The 15,427-nt window shown below is 34.3% G+C and overlaps 1 protein-coding gene across 9 annotated transcripts in view; it reads left to right on the top strand.

Annotated features, from left to right (window-relative positions):
• CCDC88A (coiled-coil and HOOK domain protein 88A) overlaps positions 1–15,427 on the top strand; it is a 152,486-nt gene that overhangs the window by 109,090 nt on the left and 27,969 nt on the right. For all 9 annotated transcript variants that reach the window (XR_013337158.1, XR_013337157.1, XR_013337156.1 and 6 more), the window contains exons 19-25: positions 1,506–1,667; positions 2,965–3,242; positions 3,426–3,569; positions 5,646–5,832; positions 9,267–9,412; positions 12,769–12,861; positions 12,980–13,194. Coding sequence is in view for 6 of the 9 variants with exons in the window: in XM_077772364.1 (XP_077628490.1) it covers positions 1,506–1,667; positions 2,965–3,242; positions 3,426–3,569; positions 5,646–5,832; positions 9,267–9,412; positions 12,769–12,861; positions 12,980–13,194 (1,225 nt within the window). In the remaining 3 variants the exon portion in view is untranslated. The remainder of the gene's footprint in view (positions 1–1,505; positions 1,668–2,964; positions 3,243–3,425; positions 3,570–5,645; positions 5,833–9,266; positions 9,413–12,768; positions 12,862–12,979; positions 13,195–15,427) is intronic.

Below are 15,427 nucleotides of genomic sequence, written 5' to 3'. Positions count from 1 at the left end.
GGAGTCACAGACTGAAACAGGCTCCAGGCTCTGAGCTGGCAGTCAGCACAGAGCCCGACGCGGGGCTCGAACCCACGAACCGCGAGATCATGACCTAAGCGAAAGTCGGATGCTTAACCAACTAAGCCACCCAGGCGCCCCTCCATATTACTTTTCCAGTGTAAATTTTTTCATCCCTTTTATCTGAACAAATGAGCATAAGAGGACAATACCAAAACCCATCTTAAAGCCTTTGGCTTCCTCAGCTTTGATTTTGTGGCATAATGTTTGGATTAAATCATTACTCGCTTTCATACAGTGACATGTAGTATATGTAACATGAAAGTATATAAAATGAATGTTTCCTTTGTCCCCTGTGTAGATATGATAAAAGTGAATTGTTGTGGTTTAGTGTAATTTTTTATGCGTATCACAGTAATGTGCAACAAATTCTGGCCTTTTTATGTATAAAGTTTTATTTGAGTTTTCTAGAGAGTCCTTTGTTTATACTTTTTGATACTAATTTTTTATGAAATGTTATTTAGAATTAATCTAAACTATGGCAAACCTTTTAATATATTTTGCATTAAATTAATAATGATCTACGATTTGCATAGTAATTCAACTGTTTAACTATAAAATTGAAGTATGGTCAAATGTACTGGAAAAACTGAAAATTGTATGTTTTGTTTGGATTTGCTCCAGAAGTCCTATGGGCGAGATAGAGTTTTAGTGAGTGTTTTATACTATGGAAAAAAATAACTAAAGAAAATATGTAACATCTGTTAGGTCAATTATGGCCTAAATTTTTTTAAACACATGGCTGAAATTGTTCCTGCTTCTCTTCCAAATTTGTGTTTATAAAATAGTTTTGCTGCTACCCATGGGACCAACACTCGCCTATATATATATTTGCCTTTGGGCAATTAATGTGCACTTCATTGGCTAGACACAATCCCACACACTTTTGAACAACACAAAAATGATATTAACAACCCCATTCTAGCTTCTTTTTTTTTTTTTTTTAATTTAAATTCAAGTTAGTTAATATACAGTGTAGTCTTTGCTTCGGGAGTAGAATCCAGTTATTCATCTCTTACATATGACACCCAGTGTTTATCCCAAAAAGTACCTTCCTTAATGCCTATCACCCTTTTAGTCCATCCCCCTACCCACCTCCCCTCCAACAACCCTCAGTTAGTTCTCTGTATTTAGGAGTCTCTTATGGTTTGCCTCCCTCTCTCCATTCTAATTTCTTGTGTTAATTATTGAGAAAGGAATATTTTATTTTTCGGATGCTCTAAAGCATTACAGTATAGAGACGCAATAGTATGGTAAGGTTTTAGTATTATCTTTCTTTCTCTTAGATTAAATCTCTCTTTATAATTTGGAATAGTGGGGAATTGTTTAACTTTTTTAAGATTGTTGGGGTTTTTTGGATTATAATGGTAATAGTTGTTATAAAATTCTAATATCTGTTACACAGAAATGTTTGTTGCTTTTTAAAATGTGTTTTCTTTATTAAGAATGCTACATTGCAAGCAGAGAAGCAAGCACTGAAAACTCAACTGAAGCAACTTGAGACACAGAACAATAATTTGCAGGCTCAGATTCTTGCACTTCAGAGGCAGACGGTGTCATTACAGGAACAGAATACTACTCTTCAAACACAGAATGCGAAGCTTCAGGTTGTAATGTAATATTTGGGGATGTGCAACCAGATGTTTGAATTATGCTCTTAAAATAAGGATAACTGGACATGGTAACATTGTTTCTTAGTGAGTGTATTTAATGGGAGATAATGGGCGATAAATTCTATTTAGTGCTATACCAGATTTCAGATTACAACAGTTTTTAAAATGTCAGCCTCTAAATGTTAACTAATAAATTCAGTCAATGAACAAAAAAAAGTAATTTTCTCTTTATTTAAAATATTAAAAAACTATTTTTATATTTTAAAATTTTTATTTAAAATACTTTTATTATTTAAATTATTTAAGTACATTTATTTACGAGAATGCACAGGGCCATAGTGAAGCACAACAGCTGCATGAGGAGCCAGGGGAGCTGCAGCAGCACCTGCCAGAAAGGCCCAGCATTAAAAAAATAAATAAGCAAAATAAAATACTTAGTTAAAATATAATTTCATCTTTATTTTATTTATATTTACTTAATGGCCTTTTACCTGTTCCAGCAAGTTGATTGTAATTAAGCAGAAACCCTTGCTTTAGAGAATGGTTGCAACATACCATTGCTTATTTCATTTTTACAGCTTTCATATAAGTTATTAGAAAACAACAGAACATGAGAATTTTGTCCTCAGACTTAGTTCAGAGGATCGATCTTGCAATTAATGCTGCAGTATTTTTTCAAATAGAATGATCAGGTCGAGAAATGTGTAACTATTTGAAACCTCTTAAAGAGCCAGAGGAAAAAAATTCCATCTCCAGATCTGAAAGATCTTTCTGTAACTCTTTTCCAAATGGTAAAACACATGCTAAGTTAATGTAGACTCTTGAGAAAATTTCTAGTTGAAATGTCACAAGTAATTTTTCAGTTCTGTCAACTCAATTTTTAGGAAATGATAAATTAGCATTTTAGATTCTGTACCTTTTCATGAGTGGCATACAAATTGTTTCTAATCACCTTCATTTAAAATAATTCAACCCAAAACATATACATGGTATATATCTCATAATTTTTAATAACATCTGCCAGAAATAAAAATTAAATTGTAGCCTTTTTCTTTGGCATACTTGTAAAAACCACACTTTCTCAGTATGAATATATCTGTTGTGATTTATATAGGGCTTCTTAAAGTCAGTATTATCTTTTATATTTTTTATATTGCCATTAGAATTATATTTTGAATAGTTTTTAACATGGGAAAATTATTTTATCTGTAGTAAACACATACCACATATTTGTGTCTTCTCGAAAAATAGGAAGCTGTTTATGTCTGATTAACAATATGCTTTCTTATAGGTTGAAAATTCTACCCTTAATTCCCAAAGTACATCACTTATGAATCAGAATGCACAACTCCTAATCCAGCAGTCTTCTTTAGAAAATGAAAATGAAGCTGTAATCAAAGAGCGAGAAGATCTGAAATCTCTCTATGATTCTCTGATCAAAGATCATGAAAAGCTGGAACTTCTTCATGAACGGCAGGCTTCAGAGTATGAGTCTCTCATCACTAAACATGGAACTCTAAAGTCTGCCCACAAAAATCTTGAAGTAGAACATAAAGACCTTGAAGATCGGTAATTTATTATCTTTTTTAGATAATATAATAAATTTTATGTTAAACAGATCTAAGATAATTTATATAGGAAATTTATCATGTTATCTGATACTCATTAATAAATTACTCTTGTTTTCCTTGTTTCTAAAGTATATCCTTTTTCTAAATAATTATAAACCAAATACTTTGTTTTTTTCCCCAGTTACAATCAGTTACTAAAACGGAAAGGACAGTTGGAAGATTTGGAAAAAACACTGAAAGTAGAACAGGAAAAAATGCTGCTTGAAAATAAAAACCATGAGACTATAGCTGCAGAATATAAGAAACTTTGTGGTGAAAATGATAGGTAATAAATATTCATATATTCTAGTTTTATATTATTCATTACATTCAGAGTATATACTGCCCCTTTGCATTACCATCTGTAAATTAGAATTTTTTTTAATGTCTTGAGCGGGAGAGGGGCAGACACAGAAGGAGACACAGAATCTGAAGCAGGCTCCAGGCTCTGAGCTGTCAGTACAGAGCCCAACGCGGCCACGGACTGTGAGATCATGACCTGAGCCAAAGTCGGACACTTAACCAATTGAGCCACCCAAGGTCCCCCTAGAATTTTTAAAAAGACCCCAGAGCAACAAGTAAATTACCCAACAAAATCATGCAGCTCATTATAAAATGGCTTGAAAACCTAGGTGCCTTGTTTTCTCTTACTGTTTCTCTCTTGATTTATTCAACTAATTAAGTTTTTAAGCCACATTATATAAAGAAATCTTTGTATCTTGATAGCATTTACATGCTCTATTGCTATAGAATGTAATGAAATCTGATTCTTTATGTCTGTCTTTTTGCTAGTCTGGTACCTCAGTTCTTGTCTTTCAAAGTTGCTACAAGTGAGCAGCCTCCTATTTTCTAGCTGACTGATTTGAACTTTTATTTTTAACTGTCTTAGGTATTAATGGTTGTCATATTGCCATGGGGCAATTATTTTTTAAATTGTAGCTTTGGAAAAATCAAAACTTGCCAACTGGTAATCAGCCTGCTTTATAAGGGTACATTTCAAAAGGTTTTTAGAAACCTTTGAAAGTTTAAGCAGCCTGAACATTGGCACTGCGCTTAGAATCTTAACCATAGGTGAAGTGCTAAAAGGCAGCACAAAAAAATTCAAATGAAGGTCATTCATTGACTGTTGTCCTATTATGAATTTAATATAATCCATTTTTCAATTCTGTTTCTTTTCCTTTACAAAAAAAAAATCCCTCTAAGTTTCTAGTTTTTAATTTACTAATAGTTATAACTAGAAATAGTGTACTAGGGGATTTGAACTTCAGTAAGCTCAGCACCAAGCTAGAATCAAGAAGGATCCATCTTTAAGGTATGTTCAGTAGAAGACCAAATTGTGACAAATTATAGAATACAAAGACAGGGTCTTTTTTAACTTTTTTAAATGTTTTATTATTTATTTTTGAATGAGAGAGAAAGTGCAGGCAGGGGAGGGGCAGAGAGAGGAGGAGGCACAGAATCAAAAGCAGCTCCAGGCTCTGAGCCCTCACCACAGAGCCCTACTCAGGCCTCAAACCCACAAGCTGTGAGATCATGACCTGAGCCAAAGTTGGACGCTCAACCGACTGAGCCTCACAGGTGCCCCATGACAAGGTCTTTTTTTAAATTTTTTTTTTTACACACATAACATTGGGGAAGGCATTTAGTGTCAAAGCCCCATCTTGAACCTAACCTTGTTGGGTTTTGCAACAAACTGGGACAGTTGGTGAGCTTGGATAGGCATTCTAGGAATCTAATTTTATTCATTACTGAGTAGCCTTCTGAGAAAGAGCTTAGTCTAAATGATAAGAAGAAATTGAGTATGATGATCTTGAACGAGAAGATTCTGCAGGTTTGAAAGGGAAGGGTGATTCTCAGCATTCTCTGTCTCTCAAAGCTGTTCTATACCAGCTTTTATGCATTCATGTCTATGTTGTAAAGGAAGAAAAGGCTTTAAGCAAAACCTTGAAAGAGCTCTTTCACCAAAAAAAAAAAAAAAAAGACTTATCTGAAAAACAATAGTTTGTTTATCCATTGAATTTTAGAATTTTAAAATTCTCTATGAAATCTAAACTGGATTGGTTATTATCTCTTTTGTCCTTTAATCTATTTATTTTCTTATTAGTACTTCACATTTTAATGATAAAATTATAAGTATCTTCTTAAACATTTAAATGCTGGAAGATGTCAAGGGAAGAGTAGTCTGAATTTTTTTAATCTAGTTTTACAGAATAGATTATTTTTGAAGAGTTTAGTCACTGGCAAAAGAATCTTTTATATTCTCTAAATATGTCTGTGATCCACAGTATTTTCACATTGTGTAAATTACAGTGAAAGCTATTAAGGAATCTAATTCTATTTCTGTCATGATTTCTAATTATAGGTTGAACCATACATATAATCAGCTTGTAAAAGAAACTGAAGTTTTACAGACTGACCATAAAAACTTGAAAAGTCTTCTAAATAATTCCAAACTGGAACAAACAAGATTAGAAGCTGAATTTTCAAAGCTAAAGGAACAATACCAACAGTTGGACATCACATCCACCAAGCTAAATAACCAGTGTGAGGTGAGCTTTACCAGGTTTCTTCCTTTTAGGAGTCAAGACATGCCTAAAAAGTAAACAATCATATTAAAATGATGATAGCAATATATTTGGTGGGGTATTTCTAAAAGAAGTGATCAGGGATCATTGAAATTCACAACTAATTCAGAAAAACTTCTGTTATTATTAATATCAACATTGTTTACTATTACTTTAAGCGTATGTGTCCAGATACTTTGAAAATGTAAAATTGTGCCCTTGTTGAATGAAAAAATGTTTATTTACCCCCTAGCATGTACTAGTAAACCAAAGAGGTAAAAATCTCTCCCTTGGTGGAGCTTATATTTTGGTGGAAGGAAATAGACAATAAACACAAGTAACTGAAATACATAGTGTTTCAGTGTTTTGTAACATGGCTATATAGCACTTTACTCTAAAACTTGGTGGTGTAAAGCAAACATTTATTAGGCTCACCAGTCTGTGGATCAGAATTTGGATAGGGATAGTGGGAACAGTTTATCGCTGCTTCACTTGCCACTGGGCCCCCAGCCTGAAGATGAAAGGCTGAATGCATGTTTGGTAGCTGATGCTGGCTTTCAGCTGGAGGCATCAGTTTTCTCTCTACATGGTGTCTCCAGGAGGGCTGGTTGGGGCTTTCTCATAACATGGTGAGAATGAGACAGAAGCCATCTCTGCTTTGATGATCAAACCTCAGAAGTCATGCAGCATCACTTCCCCTGCATTCTATTCACTGAGGCAGTCAAAGTCTCATTCAGATTCAAGGGAGAGAGGAAATAGACTCAGCCTCTTGGTGGAGAATGGCAAGATTCTGCAGAGCATATGGACTGGCAATACTGCTCTACCTATTTTGAAAATTAGTCTGCAATATATGGGATGTTACAAAGTAGATAAGTTATGTAAAATGAAGATAAAAATGAAGTAGGGTAAAGGGGGATATGGAAGACTTTCAGGGTGAATGAAGAAGTATAGATTGAGATTTTAATAGTCATCTTTGAACAAAGATAACTTTATTCAGAGTAAAACAGGAGAGTCATTTGCGCATTTTGAACCGAAATGACATTGGCCTTATGTATACAGTTCTGTTCTTAACATAAGTCCATGATCTCTTTGTTTTTTAGGTTTTATTTATTTTTCTTAAAGTTTGTTTATTTATTTTGAGAGACAGTGTACGTGTGCACAGAGAGAGAAGGAGAGAGAGAGAATCCCAACCAGACTCCGTGCTGTCAGTGCAGAGCCCCGTGTGGGAGTCGAACTCACAAACTGTGAGATCATGATCTTAGCAAAAATCAAGAGTCGGACACTTAGCCAACTGAGCCACCCAGGCACCCCCATGCCTCTCTTTTGATGGTTTGATAAAGCAATACAAGTGCTAAAATATAAACGGATACTGAAAACCTTAGATAACCCTTAAATTTTATTGGTTGGTCCCCAAATCATTGATGTTTGAATATAGCTTAACACCTGAATTTCATGGCACTTTTAAGAAACAAGCACTTAAGCTAACCTTTAAAGGAAAATAGGAATAGATTTTCAGAAAAGTAATACTTAGAAGCTTTTTGTCTGAAATGATAAACCAATAGAAAAAAAAATTAGTTTAATAAAAATCATATACATATAATTACCCAACAAGGCTCAAAAAGCACAGAATATTCATTCTGCCTGTGATTTTTAAAAGTCTAAGTAAAATATAAATGGAATGATGGACTTAGAGAAGGAGGAATGGGACAAATCAATTCCCTAAGAAACAATAAAATTGGGCAGAATTGTCAAAAACATTACAGGACTTTGGACCTCAAGGAAAGGTATGCAACAAAGTGAGAAGCATTTATTCAAGAAAAGCTATTCAACTTTGGATAGGAACTCTGGTTGTCTGAGGCATTTTATCTTGTGATTTCTCCCATTCCCGCTCCCATTCCCCTCTCCCATTCCCCTCCCTAGTTCCAACACTTGGTAGTTCAGGTGAAGGGCGTACTGTGAAAACAATCAACTTTGCTACCAGAGCAAACTGATTTGATTTGAGCAGAGCATAAAAAAGTCCCCATTCCCAGGAGAGTTGTCAAAGGTCAACTCTCAGATGACTTGAGGTTGGAATATTGGTTGGGGCAAGTAATAGATTGGGAAATTTGTCAAAAATTGGGAGAGCCAAGGAATGAGACACTCAGCCATAGTGAATCTTGATAAAGTTTTTACATGACACTGGTGGTGTGGAAAGCTGTCCAGGAGAGACCAGAAAGGGCCTTGGCGACCTACTTATCTCTGGCTGATTGTCCTAACCCAGTTAAGTGTTAACTCTTGGCTAAGGGCTAAGTCCTATAATAACATGATTTAGAGGGAGTGAGAAAATGAATCCATAGTGTTAGAAGCCAGGATAGCAGTTAATCTTTGTGGGAAGGGATGGTTATTGGAATACGGTTAATGAGCTGTTCTTGATCAGTATGCTGGTTGCACACATGTGTTCCCTTTGCTCTAATTCACTGAGCTGTATCTACTTTAAATTTCTTCCCTTTTCTATATATATACTTGATCAGTTGTCTATTGACACAGTAATTAATGTTGTATAACAACATAGAACCTTTGGTAATAGTAAACATTTATTTTTGCTTATGATCTATGGATTGGCTGAGCAGATTTGCTGATAACAGTTATTGATGTGTGGGCCAAGATCATTTGATCTTGGAGGTTGATCCTACATCTGCATTTAAATGGCACATGCTCTGAGGGTGGGCTGGTTGGCCTAGGGTGGCCCCAGCTGGCATAACTCTTCTCTCTGCCACGTGATCTCTTATCATCCAGCAGGATTCCAAGTGGAAGCACATAAGGCTTCTTGAGGCCTAGGCCTGGGGCTTCCATCACCGCCACTTCCTTCCCGTGGCCAAAGGCTTTCCAAATTCAAAGAGAGAAAATAAGCTCCACTATTTAATGGTAAAAGTACAAAGTCACAGCACAAGAAAGTGTAGGTACAGGGAGGAGAATAACTGCATGTTACAGGCATATGTACATATAAAGTACACAAGGTACTTTACATATCTTATTTAATCCTTGCAACAGTCTGGGGTATTCTCGTTTTATAAATGAGGTCATTAAAGCCCACTTCTGCATTGATTCATAGCTCCTTAAATAGAAGGCCAAGTAACATTCGGACTAGAAGTTAAACGGTTTGAAGAAAGCAGGTGTTTGTGGAACTAGATAATTTGCTATATGTTATTTAAGCCCACTATTTGTAAGAATTTTTAAAAATGTGTTTACCACACATAACTCAGTATTTTAGTTGTCATAACTAAAATAATTACTCAGGTTCTGATCAAAGTGCAACCATCTAATTGTTCAAGTAGCAGAAGACTTAAGTCTTTGTGAAGCACTTTTTATTTTTCAGATGTTTTGGGTGATTTATATTAAATGTAAGTGTTAATTTGTTTTAAATGTTTGCATTTAAACAGTTGCTAAGTCAACTTAAAGGAAATTTAGAAGAAGAAAATCGACATCTGCTAGATCAAATTCAGACATTAATGCTACAAAACAGAACACTATTGGAACAAAATATGGAAAGCAAGGATCTCTTTCATGTTGAACAAAGACAATACATGTAGGTACCAAATTTTACAATATTACTTATCATTTTATCATTGCCACCCAGTGACAGTCACTGCTATTGTTTTTTAATTTTCAACATTACTATTTCTCTGTGTATTTTTTTGAATGCTTATGTTCCAGACACTATGCTAGTATAACCACAAATACTAACATAAAAACACATAGGTCCTACTCTCAGGAACTAGTAACATAAAGCAAGAAATACAAATAATTGCTATAATGGAAGTATGTATATGAGGCCATAGAAATATAACAAATATGGGGGTGAAGGAGTAACTGTCTAAGAGAGGCAAGATGGACTTTCCAAAGATGATTACTAAAGTTGAGACTTAAAAGAGGCTTATGGGAGTTTGCCTGAGGAAGATATACCAGGCCAAGAGAGCACAAATGAAGTAACATGGAGTTGTAATGAAGGTGTGTTATGGTATGGTCTAGTACCTAAAATTTAATAGTTCTTCCTAGAGCAAAATTGAGGAAGGAGAAGCAATAGAGAAGAGATTGAAAACTTAGGAGCCATTTCACAAAAGTTTTTCTATGCCATACAAAGGAGTCGCTGAAAAAATTGAGCAGGGGAGTAAAATGATTAGGGTGTGTGTGTGTGTGTGTGTGTGTTAAGGCACTGTGTTTTAAGTGTGTTAAGTGTGTTTTAAGGCACTGATGACATTTTAGAGTTTGGATTGGAGGTTCTGAGAATAGAGACAAGGAGTAAATTTTAGAAAGACTGTTGCAATAATCTAGTGAAACAATTCACAAGCAATGGTAGTTGAGATTAAATATGAGCTGTAAGAGATAGAATTGACAAGGCTTAATATTGGTAAGTTATGCCTCCATTAAGTGGAGGGATCTGGTAAATTAGGGATTTGGGCCTGAGCAGTTCAGTGGATGGTCTTTGCTTTACACCAAGATTCAGCTTTGTTAAATTCGTTTCATTTCCTGTTCCCTCCCTAAATGAAAAACACCACAGTTTAATAGAAATAACACAGATGATGAAATGAAGCATCTCTTAATCTATTTGATGGTGAGCTAGGGCACATAAGAAATCAGGATACAGACATTTTTTGAAGCATCAGTTTTCTTATAAAATTTGGGGCAGGGAACATGATCTCTATATTAACACAGGTGTTTATGGAGCAAAAGGCAGAGTTTGCATGAGCTCTTAAGATAAATGCATAACTTCAAAGAAATTCCACATTTGTGGCTGGCCACTTTGGACTACACCTTCAATCCTTTCAGGGGTATGTATGCCTTTACTCTCTGCCATAGAGGTCTTTTAGCAGTAAGTGTATGTAAAGCCCTTTGAGTTTTCTGTCCCTTAAGCAAAGGCATTTTCCAAAATTTTATCTCCTTAACATTCTGGTTTTCAGGGAATAATACATTTCCAAAGTTTCAGTAATTGTATCTGTATAGGTGACTTAGAAATATTAGTATCTACTCTGACTTTTTGAATTTATTTTTTTTAATGTTTATTTATTTATTTTGGGAGAGTGTGGGGGGTAGGGAAGAGAGAGAGAGAGGGAGAGAGAGAGAATCCCAAGCAGGCTCTACACTGTCAGCAAAGAGCTCAAAGAAGGGCTTGCTCACATGAACCATGAGAGCATGACCTGAGCCAAAATCAAGTCAGACACATAACTGGCTGAGCCATGCAGGCACTTCTGAGTTTTTGAATTTAAATTAAAAATACTAATCTTATATGTCAGACAGTTTTAGCTGAATGCCTCTGTCACATGGTCCTAGCAGAAGTGACAGTGAACAGGTAGGACTTGGAAGTTCCTGATGATATTTCAGCAGATAAAAAGAGAAAACAATTAGGAGGTATAGACCATCTGCAATTGTGCTCTGCAGCACAACAAAGGTTGGCAACACCTTTTCACAAACCATCTTCAAAAAATTCTTTCAAATCTATTCGTTCTGGTTCCTACTACCCTAATTCAGCCTAACAGCTGAACTAGACTGACTACTTCATTAGCCTCTTGGATGCTTTCTTTACCTCCATCCTTTTTGATACATTCTATTTCATTATGGAGTTAAGGGGACCTAAGGCAAAGATTTCATAATGTCACTTTGTTTTGTTTTTTTAAATTTTTTTAAATGTTTGTTTATTTTTGAGAAACAGAGAGAGAGTGTGAGCAGGGGAGGCGCAGAGAGAGAGGGAGACACAGAATCTGAAGCAGGCTTCAGTCTCTGAGCTGTCAACACAAAGCCTGATGCGGGGCTCGAACTCAGGAACTGTGAGATCATGACCTGAGCCGAAGTCAGACGGTTAACTGACTGAGCCACCCAGGCGCTCCTCATAATGTCACTTTGTAATGAAACCTTCATTGCTTCTGATTTCCTGTTGAGCAAAATCTAAACCTGAAAATCCCTCACTGCTTCCCCTCAACTAAACTGCTTAATTTAGCATTCTTATCAGTCTGCTAATACGGGCATTTTCTCCACAAGGCTTTCTTTGGTCATCCATGATAGAAATATTTTGCCTTTGTAAGTTCTTTTATACTTAGACACTGCTTTTATTTTGGCACCACTACTGCCTTGGATTTTAATGGTCATTTATGTATATATGTTCTCTCTCCTACTGTATTATAAGCAGAGTTGAGCTACTTCTAATTTACCTTTATATAGTCTCTGTGTCTTCCTCATTGTAGATGATCACTAAATGTTTCTGAATAAACAACATCTCAGTGAGGTATCAGGTTTTTTTAGAAAGATCATTTTACTTTGGTCTGTGATCTTTGATGTTTCCCTATATAATAGATACTAACAAGAACATAAATGACACTAAAATGTGGTGAAACTAGTGTATTCATGTATTGCTAGAGGCAGGAAATAGTTTTTTAGACATAAATTAAACCTAAATAACTCTGCCATAAAGGAAAAAAAGTCTGCATGAAGATGCAATTACAAGATAACTTATATCTACAGTTGTAAGAAAACTATTGAAAACTTTTTTACTTACATAAATTATACTAAATCAAAAATGATGTGATATACTTAAGATCCAAGGAGAATAGTCACTGTTGATATAATGTTGCTTAATAGCTGTTAAAAGATGTTGCGAGAATTCCTTTGTCATGATGAGAATGTAATATGGAGATTTTTCCTCAAACAAATAAACTATATTAAAGAATTCTATATCCTTTTATTAAATAAGTTTGAAAATATAAAGAAAAGAAGAAACTTGGGAAAAATCCCATTGTTAGTATGTAGTAAATTCTTAGTTGTCAACTATGGTATCTGTATTTGTTTATGTTTTGGAGAGAAATTGGATTCTATTCACAAAATAATTTAATATTCATACATAACTGTACAAAATACGGTACATGTCCTAAAATGGAATTTTTATTTTTATAGTGATAAGTTAAATGAATTAAGACGACAAAAGGAGAAATTAGAAGAGAAAATAATGGATCAATACAAATTTTATGACCCATCTCCCCCTAGAAGGTACTGTTAACCAGATTTTACTCATTTTTATTTTGGAAAAAAGTTAAGACTTCTATTTTGTGAGAGATTTATATGTTGAATTTTAGACTGATAAGAGTTTTTTAAATTATTCTATTAGGAGGGGCAACTGGATTACTCTAAAAATGAGAAAATTGATAAAGTCTAAGAAAGATATTAATCGAGAACGTCAGAAATCTCTAACATTAACACCTACCCGTTCAGACTCCAGTGAAGGATTTCTTCAACTCCCCCATCAAGATAGCCAAGATAGTTCTTCAGTAGGCTCAAACTCTTTAGAAGATGGCCAAACTATGGGGACCAAGAAAAGCAGCAGTGAGTGCTTAAACTCTTTAAACATTTGTGATGTCTTGTATTGCTTTAAAGTGAATCCTTTTGAAAGATTTCTTTTAGCTTATAACTTCAACAGTTGGGGTAATAGTCTGATGAATGCATTTCTTTTTTTTTTTTAACTCTATATGATTATAAAATTCACATTTAGTGAATGCAATACTGCATAATCACATGATTTTCTATATTATGTGTTTAGAGATACAGCAAACACACAGTTACCATTATTTAGCTAGGAAGGTAAAACAAGTGTCGAAAGAACATTGAAATAAGATCCAGAATATCTCTGCCACTTGTTAGTTCTGTTTATATGAGCACACCTTTCACCTTTGTGTCATACTGCACAGAGTGACTGTGAAGAGCAAGTGAGAAACATTTATAAGCTCATCTTGAGCTCATTATTTATGAGCTTATTTGTAACTAAATAGAATAAGACATTTTATAATGGAGTTCCATTTACATACTTCGGTGTCAAATTGGAGTAAAGTTACTTTGGGGAGAAGCAAAGAAAAATAGATATGAATCGTAAGAGAATGTTATTCAGTGATTTAGAAGTAATTGAAGGCTATAAAAATTATTGAGTGATTACTTGGTAAAGAATCAATTAAAGTAGATGTGGAGATATAAGTTTGCATAAAATTTATAATCTGTGTATAAACATAATTTTTAATTACAAATATAGAAGTATTACCTCATAACATGTCCTATAGAATTCATGATCTTTTTATTTTATTACTAGTTTGCTTAACTAAATAAGAGCAAAGTAAAACCCTGAAGAAGTATATTTTGCGAGAAAGAGAAAAGAATAAACCTCTTTACAGTATGTGAACAAGATAACTTTGAATCCACTATCACCAGTCACTAAATTTAAAAATACATATTTATATTTATATCTATATGAAATATATATACATATATGTGTATATGTATATATAATCTCACTGCTATTCTTCTGAAGTAAATAGGCAAAAACTGCTACTACTTCCCCCAGGGGTAGTCTCTTTCTTTATTGCAACTCCCAAAACACTCAAAAAACTATAGTGTTTTGTCCTATCTTATCCCCTATAATTCCAGGGGAATTATCTCTGAAAAGACAGTATTTTAGGGTGTAGGAGATTAGGCATTCATTATAAGGTATATTTCAGAATACAACTTATAACACCCTAAGAACTCAAATCCATAAGTATTCATGCATACATACATGTGTGTGTGTATTAGTCTCAAGAAGGTTGTTAAATTCTTGTTATTAAATCCCACACAAGATTATTACCTGGTTGTTGTTTTTTTTTAATCTATTCTTATCAGCCAAATCTACATGAAATCTCTGAGCATTCTTAAGAAATCATCAGGTTTACCTTAAAATGATGCCAGATAATTCAGTTTAATCTGCTACCTTTAGATATAAACTACCTGACATCTTATTAAATGAACAATAGAAATAGGTCTACTTATTTTTTTTTCAATTAAAGAAAGATATTTCATAAGGGATTGATTTTTTTTTTTTAAGTAAACTCTATGCCCAACGTGGGGCTTGAACTCATAATCCTGAGATGCTCTACCGACTGAGCCATCCAGGCACCCTAAAGGAAAGATGTTTCAATTCAGGTATGATAATATACACAAGAAAGGCATGACAGTCTTTTTTGAGGTCATCTTGCCTGTTTTAAATACAAATCTGACATTCCTGCATACTCCCTGTCAAAATATCCAGAAGAAGGATCAGAAGGCAGTAATACTGTCCTTTCCTGCATTTGTTCAGTTTTAGAATTTTTTAAATAAACATAAAACCCAACAATGTTAATGTTCCCTTAATTTCAGTATATTGAAAAAGAACACTGTATATCTACAAACTGGTTGACATAAGAAGGATCACATTCCACCAGTGACAAATTTAAAACTCCTTTTTCCTGTCTGTTTTTGGAAGAGTGTCTGTCAGTAAAGCAGTCTTTGGAAACAGTTGAAACAGAAGTGTCTAAATAAGACAACATGTGCATGCTGCAACCATCCAGCTTTGTTTTAGCTAAGTGTCCATTTTTACATTGTTTTCAGTTCATTTCTTTTTTAAGTCATTAAAAACAGCTGTGTTTACCAAGATAGAAAAGAAATAGGCCAAATTAAAAGCTTAAATGAATCATGATTGTTCCTAATCAAGTAAGTTAAAAAACTGTATGTCCATTGCATTCTCCTTAATGGATGACACTTGTCAGTTTCTTGGAAG

The sequence above is a fragment of the Crocuta crocuta genome, unplaced genomic scaffold (genome assembly GCF_008692635.1).
Source record: "Crocuta crocuta isolate KB4526 unplaced genomic scaffold, BGI_CrCroc_1.0 scaffold830, whole genome shotgun sequence".
Taxonomy (NCBI): domain Eukaryota; kingdom Metazoa; phylum Chordata; class Mammalia; order Carnivora; family Hyaenidae; genus Crocuta; species Crocuta crocuta.
The sequence above is the reverse complement of the archived record's forward strand: the minus strand, read 5'-3'. Positions and strand labels throughout refer to the sequence as shown.